The sequence below is a fragment of the Sarcophilus harrisii genome, chromosome 4 (genome assembly GCF_902635505.1).
Source record: "Sarcophilus harrisii chromosome 4, mSarHar1.11, whole genome shotgun sequence".
NCBI classification, from domain to species: domain Eukaryota; kingdom Metazoa; phylum Chordata; class Mammalia; order Dasyuromorphia; family Dasyuridae; genus Sarcophilus; species Sarcophilus harrisii.
Window position 1 is genome coordinate 58,637,589 of NC_045429.1, and position 23,403 is coordinate 58,660,991.

The following is a 23,403-nucleotide window of genomic DNA, read 5'->3' on the forward strand; positions in this document are numbered from 1 at the left end:
TGATGATGTTACAGTAAGGGCACTGTCAAGTATCAGGATGAATATATGCATTTATATATGAAATGGAAGGGAAAAATATTATGTTCAATGGAAAAGACACGGGCTTTGCAATCAGAGAACCTGGGTTCAAATCAATTATTTACAATGTCAAGTTGAGCAAGGTGCCTACCTTCCCTCAGTTTACTTCTTTATAAAATGAGGAAATTGGGCTCAAGCATTTCTAAGATTTCTTCCAGATCTAAGTCTATGATCCTGAGAACAATTTATTTATTTATTTACCCATCCATTTATTTATTTATTTATTTATTTTGTTTTAGTTGAAATCAAAGCCAGTGGCAAGGTTTATATGGAGATAATTAATCCAAGGAAATAAAAAACAAACAAGCAAACAAACTCCTGATGTAATAGGGAATGTACTGAATGTGAAGGAAGGACTTGGTTTGAATTCAGGCTGTCATTTACTGCTGTGTGATATTGACAAATCACAACTCCTATAGTTCTATTAGCTCACTTATGAAATAAGTTAGTTGACATAAAAAACTTCTCAGGTCTCTTTCAGCCTTAAATCATTTTATCTATGAATTGTTTACTTAAATGTTCTATTCAATTATCAAATATTCTTTTAATATATACTATATACAAGGTGTTGTGTTAGGCATTGAGAGCTAAAAGATAGCAGATATGACCCCTGCCTTCAAGAAGTTTATAGCTTATTGAGGAGGAGGAAGATTAAAAACAAAAGGCATACAAAAAGCTACAAGACAAATTCAAATACATTAAGTCTATAGGAAAGGTATGAATTTCTAGAGAACTTTGAGAAGGGAGAGTCATCTGTAACTGAGAGGAATCAGTAAAAGCTAACTTCTCTTTATTTTGGATATCTTGACTTGTCCTATAGTTATTCTGAGGCTTGTTAAATACTGCTCAGTTCAGTGTCCCAAAGAATGATATGATCTGTGATATATTATAGGATGTGAGCATCTTTGGGCAGGAAGTTCTAAAGATCAATATGAATTAAAACTGTTTTCTCTGGAAAGCTGTTTAGAATATAAGACCAAAGTCAGAAAATGAAGTGTTTAGCCTCATCTCTTTTCCTACCCTTCATTCAAACTGAGTGTGAGGTCTGATAAAACTGTTTATTACAGAGAAGGGTCCCTCCAGTATTCAACATTTGCAAATTTCTGTAATGTTTACATTTCCTCTTTGCTTCTAAAGATACTGTACCCAATTGTGGTCTTTTATGTCAGGAAAGAAAAACAAGGAGCTAACCGTTTGGAATGAGTGAGCAAAGACAGACATACTATGTAACTGAAGGTCTGTCCTCGCTGCCCACTGGTCTTCTCTTTCCATTACACCTTGTCCCATGAAGAATGTTTGCCAGAAGGAGAATTGCTGGACTGTCTTTATTTACATGTTTTTTTTCTCATACCCAAATTCATCTGGAGGGGTGTTATGATCTGTTAAAACAACGACAGTAACAGCAAACACACAACAAGGATTTCACTCAGAGCTACTGCCAGAATCTTTCAAGACATCATAGTTGTTTGCTCCCTGTCATATATTATAATTCTCCATTCCCCACCTCCCATCTCAAGGGAACTAGTGGTTTATGGTAGCTAGCCAGTGGAGTTTGGATTAACAACAGGTTTGCTTCAAAGAAAAACTGAGGGACTACACTCGTAATTCTGGCAACAGACATAAAAAATCTCATTAAGCACTAATCGCGTGACTGAAATTCAAAAAAACAAGAGAGAATAGGGTTAAATGGCAGCACAGAGGAGTTGGAATTTTACCTGAGGAAGAAGTTCCTGCAATATGAAATACAAATTGCTGGAACTTCTTCCTGGGGGGAAGCTGTGCAGTCTCCCTTTTAGGAGGGTCTAAAAGAAATTTATCTCAGTTGGGGGGGGGGGTAAGAATAAACCAACTAAAAGTCAGAGTAACCTCTGAAGTTCTTTTCCAGATTTTTGCTTTTATAAGTGGATCTTCTAGTTTGCATTGTGACACCTGTCATCTGGGCTCAGAACACCTGGAGAGACTTGAACTGCCTTGTTATCACAATCAGGGTGACAGTACTACAGATGCCAGCAGACCTAAGGATGGTACCACCTCTCCTTTTCTGAGGGTCTTGTAAAAGTAGAAAAACCAAGCTTTAGGGGCTGGTGTTATACAGACCTTAGTACAGACTCCAGAGCTGAGTCTTAGAAGGGATGGTGAGAGATCCAGATGAGACTTCTTTGGGGCACAACAACATAACTTTGAGGAGTTACCTGAATGATTTTCCTGATGTGTCTATGTGGGGATCCCCTTGTGTGTTGGACGACTTTTGACAAAATCTTGTATATTAGGCTATATCACAAATAACCAGAGAGCTTAGCAATATTATGTGGACTGAAGCACTACTTAGTGATGAGGCTGGACCAAAAGGTCAGAGACAGAAGCATCCCTGATAACACCTTCTGAATCTCAGCCATGCTTAGATGTCAAAGGTCATGGGACCCCTGCACTCAGGGGTCACAGTGTCCTGACAAGCATGACAAATAGATTCATTGACTGAGGATTGAGAAGAATGTCTGTAGTACATTATAAATGTGAAAACATTGCACTTGCTCTACAGTTGCTAAAAGATGGCACTTTCCCAAAGACTTTAAAGGAGATAGTGTTGCCACTTTTATATTACTTCCCTTTATTCTTCTAAGTGATGGAGTAGTTGATGATTCTTTGTGGAATATTTGAGAACATATTAGAACTGGGAAATTGACATTAGCTGAAAAAGCACTGAACTAGGAATTGGGAGGGAGACAGTTAAATGGTTGAGAGGATGGAGCACTGGACCTGGAGTCAAGAGGACCCGAATTCAAAATCAGCCTCACACATCCCTAGTTGCCTTAATCTAGTGACTTTTACAAAGAGTCAGATATGACTAAAATATAACAAGGAATAAGGAGGCTTGAATTCTCTCTTGGATCACTTACTTATTAGTAGTATGAATACAGCCAAGACACATAGCATCTCTGGGCTAGTTTTCTTGCCTGTGCTGTGGAGATAATCATACCTATTTTGCTTACCTCTTAAAGTTGCTGTGAAGAAAAATGAGATAATAGACAAATATAAACCATAAACCTCAGGATAGGTGTAATACATCAGATTTAAACAAAGTTCTCACTTGGTAGAAATATATTCAAGATTAAGAAAACCACTATTACTCTTGGGCTACTGAAGTTTATTCTAATAGTTATAATAGATTTGCATAGATGAATAAATAAATGTTTGTTGAATGAATGAATGAGATAGAATAATTAACTGAGAATCCTATTCAAATTCAATTCAACTGGAGCCATTTACAGCTGCACTTATTGCCATAACATTGCCAAGACTGCCTTACTTATATGTTGAACAAATGTTTAGTTACTTGCCTGGAATTTTCTCTTGGTGGTTTGCTATTTGGGGAGAGGCAGACTTTTGGGAATGGAATCCAAAGTCTGGTTCAGCAGGCTAAATGTATGATTTGGGTTTTGATAGCTTACTGAGTTGTAAATCTCCAAGAGATCTATGGGATAAGTGGCCGGGCTTCATGACTGGGCCCTTGCAGCAGGTTTGTCAGTAGTGTTAGCACAGCTGGTATTCTGCTCAGCTTGACACATCCATCATTCCTGACTTGAGCTGGGTGGGGGATGTGGGGTTGGGTATACACTAATCACTGCCTATAGACGTGGAAGATGGAAGACTGGATAATTGGCTTGCCAGGTTTCCAAAAGTGAATTACGGAAAGAGGTTGAGGCTAAAGGCAGTTGTAGACATAGGTAGTACCTGGGAAAGTCTCAGCCTTTACACTCTCAGAGACCTATTTTGGAGAGATCTGTTATAGGAAGTCTATTTGTTCTACTCCCTCTTTCTTGGGAGACTTAGAATCTCCTAGATGCCCAGAGTTAGCTTAGTTGGATATTGATAAGAGTATCTCTGATAACTCCAATCTGTTTTTTGTTGTTATTTTAAAGTTCTATGGTTTCCTTTTGTTTTTAAACCATTTCATTTCTCCTTAAATAAATTTCTTTGATGAATCCTTTCTTGTAACAAAGAAAAAAGCCTTTAAGCAAATCAGATACTATGACCACTGATATTATATACAAATTCCACACCCATGGTCCCTCATCTTTCTACTAAGAGAAGGAAGGAATGTTTTCATCAGCAGTTTTTTTTAGGATCAAGATTGTCAGTTGTAATTCCCCCAAATAAGATTGTCTTGTAATATTGTTATTATTTATATTGTCACAGTATCAAGAAAACTCCCAAATGGGGTCATGGAGTCAGACTCAACTGAAAAATGACTGAACAGTAAATACTGTCGCAGAGGAAATTAGGGGGGCCTCTGATCTGCTCCCCTTGAGGGTGATATTCAAGCTTTGACTCTGTGCAGTGGACCCAGTCCAATAAATCAGGGTTCTTCTGTTCATTATTCTTAAACATTATTGTGGTTGTTGTGAATGGTGTTCTCTTGGTTTTATTTCTTCGGTCTCCACTATTTTGTTTAAGTGTTCCCATGTTTTCAAATTCCTTATAATCATTGTTTCATTTATTATTTTAAGGGGTGGAAGGTGGGGCAGAAGTGTGTCTTCTGTGCTTTCTTCAATGTGGGGAAATCCTAGGGTGAATTCCTTCTCCACCCTCTACCCTCCTTCATGCACCAATTCAGATTGAAATTTCAACTTTTAACTGACAGTTTAGAGAGATGTTTAGAAGACTAAGAGGTTAAGTGATTTTCCCAGATCTAGCTAGTGTGCTTTTTTTCTAGAGAATCCTTGTCCATCAAATTACCTTCATGAAACCCAATATGACATCACCAGGGCTTGAATACTGGTCTTCTTGATTCTAGAACTGACTTTTTATCAACTGAATCATGTTCTCTCTCTCATAATTTCTTATCTTGTAGCAATATTCATTATTTTCTGTGCTACAAATTATTCAACTGTTTCCCAGTCAATAGGTACTTATTTTTTTCTGTTTAAAAGAGCTTTAGTTATTATTCCAGTAGAATAGATCCTGAAATCCTTGGTTATTGAAAAGTGAGAATCCCATGCTATTTCCAAGAAGCTATGGAGTGAAAACTAAACAAGGTAAAATTTCCAATGGGAATAAATCCTAGCTCTTTCCTCTTCCTCCTCTGTCTCAAGAGGTCAGGTTGAATCTGCCAGGTTTCTGAAACCCATAAATGAAAATATATGTATTACAGATATGTCTAATTTGGTTGAGGCTCTACCCCTGGCTATACTGGGATATAATCTCACAAATCCCTGAAGGATATCTATTTGAATCCAAGACAAACTATTCAACATCACAGTAGTTACAAGGCTATGCTCCAATCACTGATGCCAGTGAGATCAAACTTGATCAGTTTTATATAGACATAAAACATTTTCTAGAAATAATATAAAAAGGAGATGTCACATTCATCATAGAGAATTGGAATGCTAAAAAAGAAAATCAAAAGATAATTGGAATAACAGGCAAGTTTAGCCTTGAATAAAAAATGGAACAGGGCAGAAGCCAAAGTAATTTTTTCAAAATAATTCATGGTCATACCAAAAACTTTTTTATCAAAACAAAAGACTACTCTACACATGGACATCATCAGATGGTCTATATAGACATCAAGTTGATTCTATACTTTACGGCCAAGGTAGAGAAGCTTTTATCCAGTCAGTTAAAACAAGACTTGGAGTTGACTGTGGCTCAGATCATGAACTTCTTATTGAAAAATTCAGATTTAAATTTAAGAAAGTGAGTAAAATCATCAGATCATGTAGACATGACTGAAACAACATCCCTTGTGAATATAACGTGGAGTTGATGAACAGATTTAAGAAATTAAATATGGTAGTTAGAGAGCTGAAAATTATGTTTAGAGATTCATAATATTATTTAGGAGACAGCAGTAGCAGCAGCAACAAGAACAAACAAATTCCAAAGAAAAAGAAGAGCAAGAAAATAAAATGTCTGCCTGATGAGGCTTTACAAATAGCTGAGAAAAAAGAAAAGTGAAAACTAAATGAGAAAGTGAAAGATATATCCAATTGAAGGGCAGAATTCCAGAGAATAGCAAAGAGATATAAGGTTTTCTTAAATGAGCAATGCAAAGAAATAAAAAAAAGCACAATAGAATGGGAAAGACAAGAGATCTCTTCAAGAAAATTTGAGATATCAAGATATCTTTGATATCCAGATATTAAAATTGAAATATTTTGTATATACATGCAAAAATAAGCATGATAAAACATAAAATTGGTACTTAACAGAAGGAAAAGAGATTAAGAAGAGATGGCAAAGAATACATTAAAGAATTATATAAGAAAGATCTTAATATTACTGATAACCAAGATGGTGGGTTACTCATTTAGGATTTCTATTCTGGAGAATGAAGTCAAGTGGACCTTAAGAAGCATTGTTAACAAGACTAGTGGAGGTGATGGAATTTCAGATGAACTATTTTAAACCCTAAAAAGATGATGCTGTTAAAGTTCTGCACTCAATATGCTAGCAAATTTGAAAAACTCAACAGCGGCCCCTAGATGGAAAAGATCACTTCATGTTCCAATCCTAAACAAATCCAATCCAATGCCAAGGAATGTTCAAATTACTGAACAATTGGCTGGTTTGATACGTCAGGAAGATTATGCTTAAGATTTTACAATCTAAGCTTCAGCAATATGTGAACCAAGAATTACTGTATCTTCAAAGAGGAAAAGAAACTAGAAACAAAACTGTCAACATTCTCTGGATTATGAACATAATAAAGGGGTTCCAGATAAACTGATAAACAGTTACATCTAGTTCATTGACTATACTAAAGTCTTTTATTGTAAAGTATAACAAAATATGGCAAATCCTCAAAGAGATGGGGGTACTGGATCATGTTCCTTGTCTTTTGAGGACCAAGAAGGAAAAGTTAGAAATGAATTTAGAAAAACAAATGGGTTTGAGATCAGAAAAGGAGTGCAAAAAGGTTGTATATTAATACCTTATTTATTTAAATTAAATTTAATTAATTAATTTATTTAAATCATATGAAGTGCCACGCTGGATGAATCAAAAGTTGGAATTAAGGTCATCAGAATTATCAGCAATCTCATATGCAGACAATATCACTTTGATGGCAGAAAGTGAAGGGGAATTAAGAAGCCTCTTCTTGAGGATAAAGAGGGTAATGGAAAAGCTTGCTTGAAGCTGAACATCAAACTCTCCCCCCTCCCTCCAAACAAAAGAAAACAAAAAAAAAACTGAGATCTTGTCAACTGGTCTCTTCACTTCCTGTCAAAAAGAGGCAAAAGAAATGGAAGTAATGTCTGATTTTATATTCTTGGGGTTAAAAATACCAGACATGACTGAATGACTCAAGAACAATAGCCCCAGCTTTGCTTCTTTCTCTGTTTTGGGCAAGTTAAAATGTCTCATCCTTTTCACTCCAAATAATTCTTTTAGGTCATCAATTATATCCTTCTGATCACAGGTGGCCACAAGCTTTTGTGCATAACTGATCAGTAACAGGGAATTCTTGCTGTACATATTTGGTTTTTGAAGGCTAGAAAGTCAGTAGTAGATCAGGGCTGCATTATGTGAAGTCACTTAAACTTTCTTATGAGTTATTGTATGGCTCAAATGAGTACAGATTCGGAAAAAAAAAATGGAGTAGGAGAATAGTAGTAGAATGTAATGGCTTTTAGGAAAGTGACTTTTTTATTTGTCCTTGTATCCCTCATAGCTAGCAGAGTGCCATGTAATTAGTAAGCACTTAATACATGTTTGTTGGATTAGATGTGTGAAGAGGAATCAGTGCTGTTGTATAGTTCTGAGCTAAAATATCCTCAAAAACATCTTGTGGTCTGTAAGTCTTGAGGAACAAGATGTAAGTCATTTGAAGCCTTTACTCCAGTCTTCTCTTCTTATTTTGAGCAGGATTTTTTGATAATGAGAGAACACAGAGACCATAGAAGCTATTGATTTTGTAATTCTAGATTTGGAATCCTTATATCCCTTTACTGTTTTCTCTTTCAGATGATCAGCTGAACTCAGAGGAGAAGAAAAAGAGAAAGCAGAGGAGAAACAGAACCACCTTCAACAGCAGTCAGTTGCAGGCATTAGAAAGAGTCTTTGAGAGGACACACTACCCTGATGCTTTTGTACGGGAAGACCTTGCCCGCAGGGTGAACCTCACTGAAGCCAGAGTTCAGGTAACCAAATGCTTGCAGAAATCCAGACATTAGTCTTTGGGAAAACAAATTCCTAAACCACAAATAGCATCTTGAGATTCCAGAAGGGTTGAAATATTGCCATAAAAAGAGAATCCAAAGATCTCCCTCGTCTTCCTCTTGATAAGAACATGGACAAACAATTTAAATTCTTAGAAATAAGATGCGGTAGAATTTAGCAGATTGGTTGAGGAAATAAGAGGAGGTAAAGGAAGGAATCATGAAACTATGTCATAACAACAAATAGGTCAATGGATTATAGGTCCAAGGTTTTCTTAGAGTAAAAATTATATGCCTTAGAAAGTTTTCTGATTGAAAACAGAGGAGGTCCTAACTTCCATGACAATCAGAATGGGATGGGGCCCTCAGTAGCTCTTCTAGTCTGGGTAAGATGGAAAGATCTGGTCATAAAAATTAGGCTTTTTTTAAAAAAATAAAATTATCTGTGGTTGAGAGAGGTAGATGATTTGCTCATAGTCTCACAGCTATCAAGTACCCTAGTTAGGATTTGAATCCACGTCTTTCTGTATCTGAATCAAGCATTTAATCCAATTTAACAATCATTTCTTAATTAATTTCAATGTTCTAAGTCCTTCAAAAAAAAAAAGGCAAAAATTGAAATAGTCCCAATGGTCAAGAAGCTTGCATCTTATTAGAAGGGAAACAGCATACGTACAATAAATAGATATAGATTTTATATTAAAAAAGTAAAATAATTTTGGGATGGGGAATACTAGAAATGGAGAGAAATACCTCTTATAGGAAATGGGATCTGGGCTAGACTCTGAATGAAAGTAGGGGTTTTAAGAGGTGTGGTAAAGATAGACAACATTTCAGGCAAGGGAGACAACCTATACAAAGATATAATGGTATAATGATACATGAAAAGTCATGTATATAAAGAACAGCAGGTAGATCAGTTTGGTAGAAAGCTGAGCTCATGTTTATACAGCACTTTAGCACAGACAGTATTATTTACCTTTATCCCCTTCTAATGAGGTAATTAGGGCAAGAGCAAATGGGGAAAAAAGAATCTCAGACTAGTAAATCCTTCAAACGTGAAGGCAACAAATCTTACTGCCATAGAATCTCTAAGTTGGAAACAGATTACTAAACTTTAAGAAAATGAGCAATGTTGCTTAATGCAATCTGTGATTCAAATAAGATTCTCTAGGACAAATGCCTCTTTCAAGAGAGTGATTTGTGCTTGTTCTGTAAGCCAAAATATACAAGGAGGTTTTATGTCTTCCCAAGTCTGGCTATGATACATACATATGTACATACACAATTATTCTGATGAGGTGGATAGGGGCAGGTTCTTGAGGAGGAAGGGCTGAACCTTTGAAATGTATGAAGGGTGGTGACATGACCCAAACTGCTTTTTCTGCCCTCAAAAAATTCTTGAGTGTGAATATTTCTTTTTGGTCTGTAAATGATGTATTTGAAGTGACATGCAGGCAAGATCACATTGAACTAGATTTAGATAGAGGAATCTTAGAGGAAATTCAATCCAACCCTCTTCTTTAATATTTGATATAAGTGAGATACAGGGAGATTTAAATGACCCAAGGCCATAGGTCAAATTTGAACCCAGATCCTTCTGCTTCCAAAATATTATGTTTTTCATTATACCATACAAGGTTATGTACCCTCAAGGGCAGGATTTTTATTTTATAATTCTTTTAAATTCCCAATCATATATATAGTATTATCAATATCATGATGATATCTCATGTTTATAGAATACTTTAAGTTCACAAGATACTTTGTAGAGCCATAGTATATATTGCAACACACATTAAGACCTACTACATGCAAAACACTGTGCTAAGGATTGGAGGAGAAGTTAAGTTTAGATAAGACATAGTTCCTGCCCTCAGGTTTAAAGTTTTGTAAGATGAAAATAAACATATATATATATGTGTGTGTGTGTAGACATATATATATATATATATATATATATATATACATATATATATATAGTATATATACAGATATTTAAACATATATATATATATAAAATATCTAAATATCTATATATCTATATATGTGTATATATTCATGTATATGATATACATATATGAGTATGATATATATACATATATACATACATATAAATAAATGTATATGGAAGAAATAAAGACAGAGAGACAGAGAAAGAGACAGACAGAGAGACAGAAAGAGACAGAGGCCATACACATTATACATACATACACAGAGGAAATACTATAATATATTATATTGCATGATAAATGCACCAGAGTTATAGAATGAAGTGTGATATGGGATATAAGAGGAAAGCAAATTACATCTACAGGTCCAGATAAGACTTCCTGGAGGAAGAAGAATTTGAATTGGGCTTTAAAAGTCAGAAATATGTTCCAAAGGTGAAGATAGCTGGGAAAGCATTCCAAGAATTAGGGAAAACCAGTACAAAAGTGGACATTATGGGAGAAGATGCTTAATGAATGTTGGTTTCAATTGAAAATACTCCTGGGTGAATGATTTCCCTCAGGATAAATATGTAAATATTCTTTGAGAGAACTGGAGGACAAGGTAACAGACCCATTTGAAAAGTTAACATTCATGATCACATGCTTTCTTTATTTCTATGTACAACTTCAACTGTATGCTTAGTACTGTACCTGGTGCAAGAGATGCATAGACAGAATCAAACTGACTCCATGATAATATGGAACTTAGATTCTACTCAGTGTTCTCATCTAAGCAGCCCCAAGGTATATAACCCTAACTTATAGTAAAGTAGAAGTGATGGGTAACAACTAAATGCATCTTCTTCCAGGTCTATTTTGAAAAGAGTTGATATTGACAGTATTTCTGAAAAAATGGAAAGTATCAAAGCAAGATATTTCAGAGGTAGAGGGATTACTAGGGGCTCCTCCAATCATATCAAAAAGGCAAAAAACCCATTCTACATTGAGCTGGTCCTTCCTCTATCCTCCTCCTGCTCTCCCTGTCTCCCCCTTCTGCTCTCCCCCTCTCCCCCATCTAAGTTTTAGCCATTGCCAGAAGAGCAGAACACATATTCCATTATTAATAGCCACTAAATGAGCAGGATGAAACCTTTAGCCAAGCTGTTATGTATGAGGAAGCCAGAACATCTTTGCTTGTAAAGAAGCTCAGTACTTAGCCCTAAAATACACATCAAGACATGAAAGGAGGAAAAACTGTTTAGTTTGGATTCACCTTCAATAATTTAGAGATGTTTCTTTAATCACTTAGAGGAGCATTCAGGAAGTGTTATGAAATGAATATTGTATTTCAGAGACATAGAGTTGTTATGAGGAAGAAAAATAAGAGCTCTGTGTATGTAAAAATTCCTGAGATAATCCTGATCAAGATTCTACCATTGGTTGGCATTCAACAGGAGAGAGATGTATGCTGGCTATTTGCAGGAAGGAAAGACAGACAGTACGAATAATTCTATGGTTCAAAAAGCAGCAGAATTGCCTCAAAGCCAAAAAGTTGAGTGACAAGCATTTATTAATCCCCTAGGAAGTGCCAGGCACCATGCTAGGTGCTGGAAATAGAAAAACAAACATGAAACAGCATCTACCCTCACAGAGGTCACATGCTACTGAGGGAGACAAAAAATATATGAATGAAGATGTACAGAATAAATAAATATAAAATAAATGAGTCAGTTTGGGGAGGGCAGAATACCAGGAATTGGAGAGGGAGAGTAGCATTAGGAGAGACTTCCTGTTGATATTTCTTAAGCTGAATTTTTAAGGAAACCAGGGATTCCTGGAGATGAAGAGTTAGTGCATTCCAAGAATGGGGTAAGTTAGTGTGATGGCACAAATGGAATTAAAAAATAGAATATCCCATGTGAGGAAAGGAAAGCTAATCCGACTGGACAATAGACTATGGGAAGAGGAGTAATGCCTAATGAAAATGGAAGGGTAGTTTGGGACCATGTTGTGAAGAGCTTTAAATGCCAAACAGAAGAGTTCATATTTGATCCTAGACAATATTTTTTTTCTAAGAAAATACTGGAGTTTATTGAGTAGGCAAGTGATATGATCGGATCTATACTTTAGGAAAATCATTTTGTGAGAGACCTGATCTTGGGAGAAAATTAGGAGGTTGTTTTAATAATCTGAACAGGAAGTGATGAGAATCCAAACTGGAGTCATAGTCATAAGGATGTGTAAGGGTAGGGTTCAAATCAAGAGATATCAGAGAGGTAGAAATAGCAAGATTTGGTAGTTGGATGTCTCTATGTGTGAATATAGAAAGAGTGACAGTGATGAATTAAGAATAATACTGAGAGGTTAGGGATTAGCTGATACACTCTAAAGACTGAGGGAAGTTTAGAAGAGGGGTGAGTTTGGGAAGAAAAATGAGTTCTGTTCTGGACATGTTGATTTTGCGATGTCTATAAGAAATTGCAAATTGAACATCAGGAAAGTTGTGGAATGGGAATGTATGAGAGAGATTGAGGTTGGAGATGTAGATCTAAGATTTTTTGCATAGAACTGATTACTCACCTAGTGGGAGCTAAAGAACATAGGGTAAGAAAGTGTATGGAGACATGAGAAAGTCCATGGAGTTGTGTAAGAGTGAGAAGTAAAATCAGAAAGCTACCCTTAGAGTCAAGAAGACCTCTATTTAAATTTTATCTCTGACACTTCCTGGTTTTGTGACCCTGAGCCAGTCAGCTTCTCAGGGCAACTCCCTAAGACTCTTAAGTTGTAGAAAAGGCACCCATTTGGCTCCCTATACCAATAATGCCACAGGTCCAGTCCTTGTTCCTGACCCTAAGGAGCCTATATTCTATTGGCGAAAGAAGTGTATTGTATGAACACACATAAAAGCATATACAAGTGTGGTAAAACCGAGATGGTTGTAGTAGGGGTACTCAATGTTTGATAACAATAATGCAGAAGGAGATATGGAGACAGAAATATGCAAAAATTGAAGGGAGTAAAATTAAAATAATCAAAGGAGTTCTTAGTACCACATCCCATTGATCACACAATCAGCCTTTCATCATGGATCACTGGGGATCCACGATCAGAGCATGATAGGAAATGATAGGAAAAAAAATTGCAAGCTCTCAGTGTTTAGAGAAAAATAGCAAAGAATAAGTCAGAGAGCATTTCATTTGTGTAACTTTTTTTGCTGTTGTTGTTTTCTTTTTCTCTCTGTCTTCCTCTGTCACCTTCCTTCCAGGTGTGGTTTCAAAACCGAAGAGCCAAGTTTCGCAGGAATGAGAGAGCCATGCTGGCCAATAAAAATGCTTCCCTCCTTAAATCCTACTCAGGGGATGTGACTGCAGTGGAACAGCCTATTGTACCTCGTCCTGCTCCAAGACCCACCGACTATCTTTCCTGGGGGACAGCCTCTCCGTACAGGTGAATGAATGAATGAATGAATGGCACACTCTCCCTTGCTTCACTTCCACATGCTTTACTGCAGTTGTATCCATGCTGCCTGTGTGGCTGACCGAAATTTCTTTCTGGGTTAGCCTCTCCAGAGACACTCATCTTGTTGGCACCCCCAGCTTTCTGCGGGAGAATACTAGTTGCCCCAGGAGCAGGGTTTGGGGCAGAAGAGAGAGGGTCAGGCCATCAGCAGTCTCTTCTGGACTCATGAACACTGAAAAGGGAGAGGATGGGGGAAAGGATTCCACAGAAAAGATGATTAAGACTTGTCCAGTTTCCCTTCTGCAACCATCCTGGAACAAATCTCCCCCTTCTCCCCCATTATCCATTATAAATCCAAGGATTCTTGTATTATCATGGTCACATAGGAACTTGCATAATGTCAAGGTAGTTGAGGCTCTGAGTGTTGTATGGAAGGCAACTATCATGTTAAAAACAAATGTTTTAGAATAAAAAACAAAAAAAGAAAAAACCAAGCTAATTCTGACTGGTTTCATGACCATAGTTCCTTTCATAGTAGATGGGGATGGCTACGTAACTAAAGTTATTTTCCTTTCCTATTCTTAGCTCTCATTTAGTTCCCATGGGACTCTCATGATGGGACATAATTATTATGTGGGGTGTTTTGTTCGTAAAAATGGGGGGAGTTCCTCTCCAAATTTTCATCATACAGCTCTAATATTCAGAAGTGCAATTTCTAAATACATATTCATATTCATATACCACACACACACACACACACACACACACACACACACCCTCAATGGGATCCAGTTTCCTTTCTTGTGGAAGCAATATCAGCTTTTACACATTTTGCTTGGCAGCCAATGTTAATTAATGCTGAGAGGAAGGGGATGGATAGGGCTGCAGACAAACATCACTCTTATTATGAGCTAAAACTATTCCATATGGGATCATGCTGATGTGTCACTCATAGCCAAAAGTAACTAATTAGGACAAAGTAGAGACCAGATCAGAGAACAGTGGGCCTATATTCTTGTAGATAACCTCTCAAATTACTTGGTCCTATATCTAGGTTTTCAGGGTCAATATGCAATGGCTAATGACTAAAACAAGTCTGTTTTCAATAAAGGAAGACCAATTAGCACATTAATCTGTTATGTTTCTATTTATCCTATTTCTAAAGCTAATGATTGATTTAAATAATGACGTCTGCTTGATATATGATTCTAAAGAGCCTTCCTGTTAGAATATGATCCTATGTTTCTCTTTTTGCAAATGAGGAAACTCAAGGATCAGAGGGGTTAATTGACTTGGCCAAAATCACACAGTTGTAAAAAGGCAGAACCAGGACTCAAATATAATATTTGACTGTAGATAATTATCTATAATCAAGGCCTTTTCCTAAGTTTAGAGAAGGAAAGTGTTCTTGCTGAACTTAACTCCCTGATGTAAAATATCAGAATTGATATAATACATTTTTATGTGCTAACTGTACTAATCATAGGATAAGTCAATAAGCAGTAATCCCCAGAAAGCTAAACAGACATATGTATTAAATGATTTGCCAATTTTTCTTTCTTTGTTCTGGACATTAGCTAGAGTTTTGACCATCAGTCTTCCATATACAAAAAATGCGCATATGGGGAAAATCCTATTTTTTTTTAATCACCTCTGCTCCCAGAGGTGCTATCCAAAAGTATACTCTCTGGTATAAGTAAGGAAAATCATGCCCAGTAATTAAGAAAAGAATCACTATTTAGAGCACAAGTTTTCCATTGGCTTGACCATAAAAGTCTTTCAGATACTTTTTGGAAATCACATCTCTGCTTAATATTTGCAAACCATATTTCGCTTCTTTGTTTCTTAAAAAGAATAAGTACATTTTAGAGTCACTGAATAAATGGGGGACTCAAGACCTTATTCATTAATAAGATGTTTTGAAATTGGCCCAAATAATAACAGAGTATTTATATAATATGCTAAAAAGTCCTTGACACAGATTATATCACCAGATCCTTACAATCATCCTTTGATATACAGGTAGGATAGGGATAACAACTTCATCTAGAAAAGGAGGAGGTAGATCAGGAGTCCATTCTCACTTTAAATCCTATAATCCTCATTTTATGAATAAGGAAAAGAGGCCACACAACTTGTAGGGGACAGAGTCGGGACTCAAAAGTCAAGTCTAACTATAAGCCCTATGCTCTTTCCATTACATCATACTAGCTAGCTCACTAGAGTCATGGACTTACTGAGGTCTTACATGTTTTATGATGTGTGCAAAAGTATACTTTTCTGTGTGTATGTATATCTATATGCATGCCTTTATGTTTCCATGTATGCATTTTTATATGTATATCTCATCTAAAGCAATCACAAATGACATGAATTCAAGACCAGGTGAAAAGCTGAGGCCAGGAGAATGGGTCCATAGCAGGAGCTGAAGTCCCTCTAAGTGTGAAGTTCGAGTAGCTGACCAAGGCATTATAGCAGAAACTCACATCCCTAGTGCCTGCATTTTTTTTTCTGAGCATGTTCTGAGCATGAATATTAAGATTCAAATTGGTTATAGTACAGGCAGGATGACCCAAAAGTCTCAATGTCCTTTTAAACTATTATTCTAAGTTAACAACTATTTTAACCTCATTAAGACTTTTGGTATAGCCTTATAAATGTAAAGGAAGGGGCATTTTAAGATCTCTTGCAAGTCCATTGACTAACATCTTTCACTGGCTGGCTTGCCTCCTCAAAAGCTTAGTAATTGGAAGGAGGGCACATGAAGGTTGGTGACATCAGATGCAGGGCTGACTTGAATTTTTCAAAGTGCAAAGAAGAGAGGAAGAAATATTGTTATGTGAGGACATCATCATAGTGCCAATGAAGCTACAGTGTTACACACCTCTATTACATTAATAATAGTATTTTCCACTAATAATCCCATAACATCCTCTTGGATAGTTCCTCTCTTATATACATAGCAAGTGACAGTAATAGACTATGCCAGATTTTGTACAGAAGGATGAAGTAAATTTTTCAAGCAATCATTTCATTAATAATATCCCAGCAGAACAAAGCATCAATGTATTTTCCTAATTCGTAGATTTACACCTCGCATATTCTCACCCAATTTTATATATAGTGTTTCCCTGACTATTTGTTTACTTTTTAAAAAGGGAAGTTAAATGTCATCTTAATATTTTAGCACTATTGTTTTTTTTTAAATTTTACCAATGCACTGATATAATGAAGACAAGTAGGGCATATAGTCCCCATTTGAGCTCCCAAGTCAGATCTAAAGGAAGTGCAAAGGAAGAAGACTGGTGGAGAGCATTAGGATCTTTGTGTTCTTTGGGGACTGGAGACATTCTTACCACTGGCACTACAATGCTTAGTTACTTATCTGACACTTTACAATAATCACCCTTCTATGGGTAGTAGCTCATTATAATTTCTCCCATTTTCTAGCTGAAGACTTACCCAAAGTTAGATGGCAAAACTCAGCAATATCAAAGCTATAACTCATTATCCTTAATTTCTGTCCCCTCTGCTTAACCTCCTGGGTCACAGTGCTGTATCTGTAGTTAAGATATAATCCCACCATTTTCACCCAACAATAAGAGGAATGGAGTTTACAGATGGGGGGGAACCTCTGAAGTTTTTTCGTTTCCTTATTTTTTCTATATATTAAATGGTCCATTTTTCTGACAAGTTCTGCTAACTGGTGCACAATAGGTTCACAGGAGTCCTTAAACTTTTTAAACAGGGGGCCAGTTCACTGTCCCTCACACTGTTGGAGGGCCAGACTATAGTAAAAACAAAAACTTTGTTTTGTGGGTCTTTAAATAAAGAAACTTCATAGCCCTGGGTGAGGGGGATAAAAGTCCTCAGCAGCCGCATCCGGCCTGTGGGTTGTAGTTTGAGGACCCCTGACTAGGTATATTAGCAAAGAAATAGAGACACTGAGATAACTCATGACATATTTTGTTATCCAGTCAAAGGGCAGCAAGCCTTATAGAGACCTTCAGAACCTTTCTAAATCCCCCAGATGTTCTTTAGGAAAAAAGTAGGATAAAGTCTGAACTGTAAAGTCTAGCTTTTGGACAGCATGGAGCTGGAAGTATATGTAATTAGGAATAATCAATATACCATGTTGCTACTTAACCTTTCAGTTCCCTGGATTCTATCTCAATCTGATTCACTACCTGAAGCATCATATAGTTACAAAGGGAGAAAAAAATCTTGTTATCAATCACTAAATGAAGACTCATTTATTAATTTGCCATGTGCTAGTCCCTCAACTAGGCAATAAGAATACAAAGACAAAAATGGAACAGTTCTTGCCCTTCAGAAACTTACATTCTCATGGTCTTCACAAGATTTTTTTCTTTAACAAGATTCTGGAGGTGTCTATGTTATAGTAGAAGAACTTGAGGATCATAGAAATTTTTTTAGATTTGGAAGGAACTTTAGAGATCAGCTAGTCCAATACTCTTTATCTTAAGACCTAGTTTTGAATTATTTGTAAATTATGGACTTGGTAAAAGGGAGATTTACTGCTATGGAAATCATTCTCTAAACTTCCTAATAAGTTTTCCCCTAGGGAGGTAGATATTAGTATTCCCTGGGCTCCTGGATTTCACTTAAGAAGGAATAAATGACAGATGCCTGTTTTCAGTCAGTCTCTCGTGTGGGTGAATCTTGTCTTCCATATAGCTGGCTCTGGCAGTCGTTCACAGGCTTGCTTTCCCAAAACTTCCCAGAAAAACAAGTAAAGGAGAGGGGTGACACCTTTAATTATCTACCTCATCCCTCCCCAGTTTTTCTCATCTTGGTCCCCGTCCCCTCATTTGAACGTGGTCACAGTACTGCCTGACATCTGCTGAACTCGTTTGGCTCATTTCTCCCTTTCACACTTTCAAAAATAGATCTTCGTCCCTCCCAAGATGTTGTTTACACGAGGGGCTTCATAACGGATTCTAACGGAAGACACTGAAAAGGTAACTTGTCAGTGGGGGAAGGGGGCGGTATCTTGGGCAGGGTTTGAATGGGGAGTAGTGTGCTCAGGAAGAGGCACATATACATACATACACACACACACATATATATATATATTCCCAGAAGCTTAAGCAGGATGGTGCTTGGGTGGGGAATACCATAAACAAACAGAATAGAATATGTCCTTCCCTTGGATGTTAGAATAAGCAAATCAGGGACAGTTTTTAGAGAGGGAGTCTAGAGAAGATGCTGCCATAACATATGGAACTTCAAATCCTTTCTCCTTCCTTGACCTTAGCCAAGTCAAACCATCAATCTATTCTTCAGTCATAGAATCATAGCTTCAGAGCTGGAAGGAACTTTAGAAGTTAATTGAGTCCTCCTTCCCATTAATTTTACAGATAAGAAAAAAATTTTAAAAATAAGAAAAAAAATAATTTTACAGATAACACAATTATCTGAGATGTTAAATGATTTGCTCAAGATCACATTTTATTAGGAAATGATAGAGCTAGAATTTAAAGTTAAGTCCTTCAAGTCCAAATCCAGCAGTATTTCCATGATATGATGTTGTTTCACAATTTCCATGACCTATTTTATAGGAGTGTTTCAAGGATTAGAGAGATAATGTTCTAAACACCTTGATAAAGGAAGATTCTAGGCAACTGCAAGTTATTTTTTTCTAGATCAAGTATCTAGATGAGTCAAATTATGAAAGTTTTCAGATATTACATCTAAGTGGCAAAATTAAACAAAGAAATATCACCATTTAACAAAGCATGGTACAAGTATAACCTGTTTTGGAAAACCAGATTGTCATATTCATTCAATTCCATATGCACTTGTTAAATGCTTCAATACTTAGAAAGTTGTGTTATGTGTTAGGTAAATAGAAAACAAAGAGAGCCCTTCCTCCTCTCAAAGAGCTTCCATTCAAATTTTAAAATTTTAAAACAAACAAAATTATAAGGTGATTTTTGTTATAAAAGACTTAGTAGAAATCATATTTGAAAAATAAAATTGCCTAGTGTATTTAATGGACTTGAGCAAAATTTAATTTACACAACTTTTCAAGAAGCATGGCTTACATAAAGTAAGTAGTACCTGCATAATCTTTGTTACTATTATTCAAGCAATGTGATCACTCTCTGAGTAAAGTATCCTCTCTTACAGAGAACATGTTAGGACAGTATTCCATAAGTGAATTTTCTATGTGGAGAATGATTTGGGGAGAAAAGACAAAGGCCTGGTTATTATTCTTTGTCAAAAAATTAAGAGACAGAAATTTTTGAATCTCAGCAAAACCCCTGCAAGCTTCTTCAAACTCCTTGTCTGCAAAACTGGAGCAGGGCATGGATGGTAGAATGATTTTATTATTTTTTAAGCAAGTTTTTATTTTGGGAAACCAAACTGAGAGTAGGTCCCAGTAGCCATACTATGTTTTCCAGTTCTAATTCCAATGGAAATTCAAAAGAACAAGAGGATTACTTAAATTGAACTTGAAGCTAGACTAAGGTCAATCAGAATGAAGTAAAATTGTAAAGATGAATACAACCCATCTTAACTTTTGTATTGCTTTATTATTTTTAATACTCTATAGAGTCAGAAAAACTAGGTTCAATTTCTGTTTTTTCCTTTGATTTCACACAAGTCAACTCATTACTCCAGTCTTTTTATCTTAAAATAGAGTTGAGACTAAGAAATAAAGACTCATTTCCATAAGTTACATATACAAACAAATTTAAAGACTCAATAACTATGCTAGGTATCTCTTTCTCTCCACATATATTGATGATAATTTATACTAGATTCTTCTCACAGCAACCTGACAAGTTAATTTGATTCCACTGAACCAGTCTTGAACCAAGACCCAGACATAGTAAATGTTCTTTAACTCTTACATATATTGAATATGAAGTAGATATGACTTGACAGTATAGACAACTCCTTATGAGGAAATTCTTTCAACCAACAGAATTGGCAAGCCTATCCATGCTTTAATAGCTGATTTAGCGAGGTCCTAGAGACACATGAAGGTTGCCCAAGTCACACAGTAAAGGTCAGATGTAGTATTTATAAACCCTCTTCTTCCAAATTCCAAGTTATTCGCAAGACTATATTTCAAATAAGTGACAAAAATATTAAGACCCTAAAAAGGCAGCGGCTGTCTAATCTGCTCAGCTGAATCATTTCTGCCATTCGCTTCCACTTAAGAATTTCAAGCTTGCTGAACTTTAATCTAACTAACCTTCAGCCTTCTTTTTTTCCAGTGCAAAATTGTTAACTCAGTTGATGCAAACTACGTAATTATTTTTCATCCCTCATTTCCCTAATGCACTCTTCAAGATTAAAAAAAGAAATTTCTGGGGATAGTTCAAAAGAAATTATAATCTCAGAACAAAATTCAATTGATGCTGTGGCCAAGACTTTATAAATGCAGTTTTCCCACAGAATTCAGTCATATGTTAATTCTTCAGTTCATAAGAAAATGGAAATGCACTAATGGCTGAAATCAACAAAAATGCATGGTTCTTATTAATAAGGCATGACTAATAAAAACTCAGCTCCACAGTTAATACTAACCAAAAATTCAGTTGTTTTCATGAGGTCTTTTAAAATCTGTATTAAAACAAAAAACAAAAACAAAATAGCTTTCTAATATGTTCTTGCATTATCTCAGAGACTTTATATGTAGAAAATGGTAGTGTTTGGCTGGGTTTGAATAGTTCTGTAGAGTAGGAAGACAATATAAGTAGTCATATCTGTAAATTTTCTGCCTTAGAAAAAAGTAAAATAAACTTAATCTCTGATATACTTTTTTTCTTTCTTGAGAAAAGGCCATAGAACAGGGGATGACTTGGAAATCCAAATCCTTCATAGACTTTCTTGTATTAGGGATCATTCTGTGCCTTCTCATCCCCAGCACTTAAAGAAGCAAGTTGTTTTCTATCTACACTTAGCCCCTTTGTTGAAATTTCATTCAATCAGAAGTCATCAAGAAATCTGTAAACACAACCCACAAACTCTCCTGTGTTGTGGCTGATGAGTTTTCATGAGCAAGTCAAGAGTTTAAAGGAGTTATTGCTATTCACTGAAAGGGAGATGCAAAATCCTGTGGATAAGACACACTCTTCTAAAGTGTACACAAAATGCCACTGGAGTTCATAGGCATAAAATAATAATTGCTCTAGTGGATTGAGCAGAAGCTTGCTATTTCTGACTCGCTGTTATTGATTGGACTGATGTCATGAGATGTCCAGAGAACCAGGTTACTTCTTTTAGCTCTAGTTATTTTGGTTGGTATCTGTGATTTCTATCATTTAGGGAACTTCCAGCATAGAAATTTCCCCCATGGAGGTAGAACAGCAAGCCATCTTACTTTAGAGTCTTATAGAGTTGCCTGGAGACACTGTGAGGTTAAACGAGCCACCCATGGTCAAATAATTTGTGTCAGAGGCAGGAATTGAACCCAGACATTGTTCACTATGTCATATCTGACTTTCTAGACCATAGGAACAGAATGGGATTATACCATCTATCAACCCAGTTCACTAATAATTTTAAAAATTGCTTTGTGAACACTACTATAATCATACAATATCCTAGAATATCACAGTCTTTGTTAAGACACCCATGGTTGTTATTACAGGAGCAGTGACTATAATCAGCCAACATTTCATATTTTGAAATATTAATACAAATAGTAATTGAAATATTATTACAGGAAACTTTTGATGAAAGTGTACCTTTTAGTACTATTTAATTGAAAGTAAACTCCTAAGGCCACATATTCTTATGCTTCAAAGATACATTTCAATTCTACAATTTGCCTCTAAGATAAAGAAGTGCTTGGTCAACTTTCATGTTGAAGCAAATTTTAGTGTGGTAACTTAGAAAGAACCTTAATCGCATCAGAAAATTTACCATGGTGGTGTCTGAATACATAAGCAAAAATATACCATGATAAACCTAGTCAGTAAAACAACTTTGCTGGTTAGTTTTCCAACAGGAAATGAAAATCTTCATCAAAATTTTAAAACTATCATCACTTTTAAACAAAACTGTTTCTCTGCTGTTATCAATAGACTCTTCTTTCCTCTTCTTGATAGATAAAAGGGTCATACTTTCCTTCTGTCTTTGAAAATTTCTCTCCTGACCTATCTCCCCTGACAAGTCACCCCATAAAAATGAAATTTAAATGAGCAGAAATGAAGAATGAAGGCAAAAACAAAAACCAACCAACCAAAGTAGACAAGACAAACAAATAAACAACAACAACAAAAAAACTTTAAGCTATTTAGTTTCTTCCTAACTTTCAGAAAAATGGACTGGTATTCATTAATGCCACATAATATGAAAGTTCAAAAGTCTACCTAGAAAGTCCTTTTTGTCTGACTTATATGAGGTTTCAGACCTGTTTTCAAACTTTTTTTTTTTACTTTACTATGAGTAGAATAAAATGAGGCTAAATAATTAAAATTTTAAACTAGTATTAAGCTGATCACACCATCTATGATGAGTGTAGATATTAAATCCTGTTGCTCTTTTGTTTTAGTCCCTTAGAAAGAACATGACTACTTAAGTGTATGCTTGATAAGAATACTAATAATTCCAATAGCATCTGCTACTGAGATGTACTGGTTCACATGGGAATTCCATATGTGTATGGAATTTGAAACTGGATAGGATCCCTTTCATGCTTGGAAAGACATAGCTTGAATAGTGGGATGAGATGTACAATCATCTTTTAATAATCAATTCTTTCTGAATGGTAAAACTATCTTTGT

At 35.9% G+C, this 23,403-nt stretch overlaps 1 protein-coding gene across 2 annotated transcripts in view; it reads left to right on the top strand.

The window, feature by feature from the left end:
• Positions 1-23,403, top strand: part of PRRX1 (paired related homeobox 1) — an 86,346-nt gene that overhangs the window by 60,482 nt on the left and 2,461 nt on the right. The window contains exons 2-4 of one of the 2 annotated variants that reach the window (XM_003767413.2): positions 8,050-8,225; positions 13,443-13,624; positions 18,547-18,618. In XM_003767413.2, the coding sequence (XP_003767461.1) occupies positions 8,050-8,225; positions 13,443-13,624; positions 18,547-18,601 (413 nt within the window). In that variant the 3' untranslated portion in view covers positions 18,602-18,618. The remainder of the gene's footprint in view (positions 1-8,049; positions 8,226-13,442; positions 13,625-18,546; positions 18,619-23,403) is intronic. The other variant, XM_003767412.3, reaches the window with a different exon arrangement.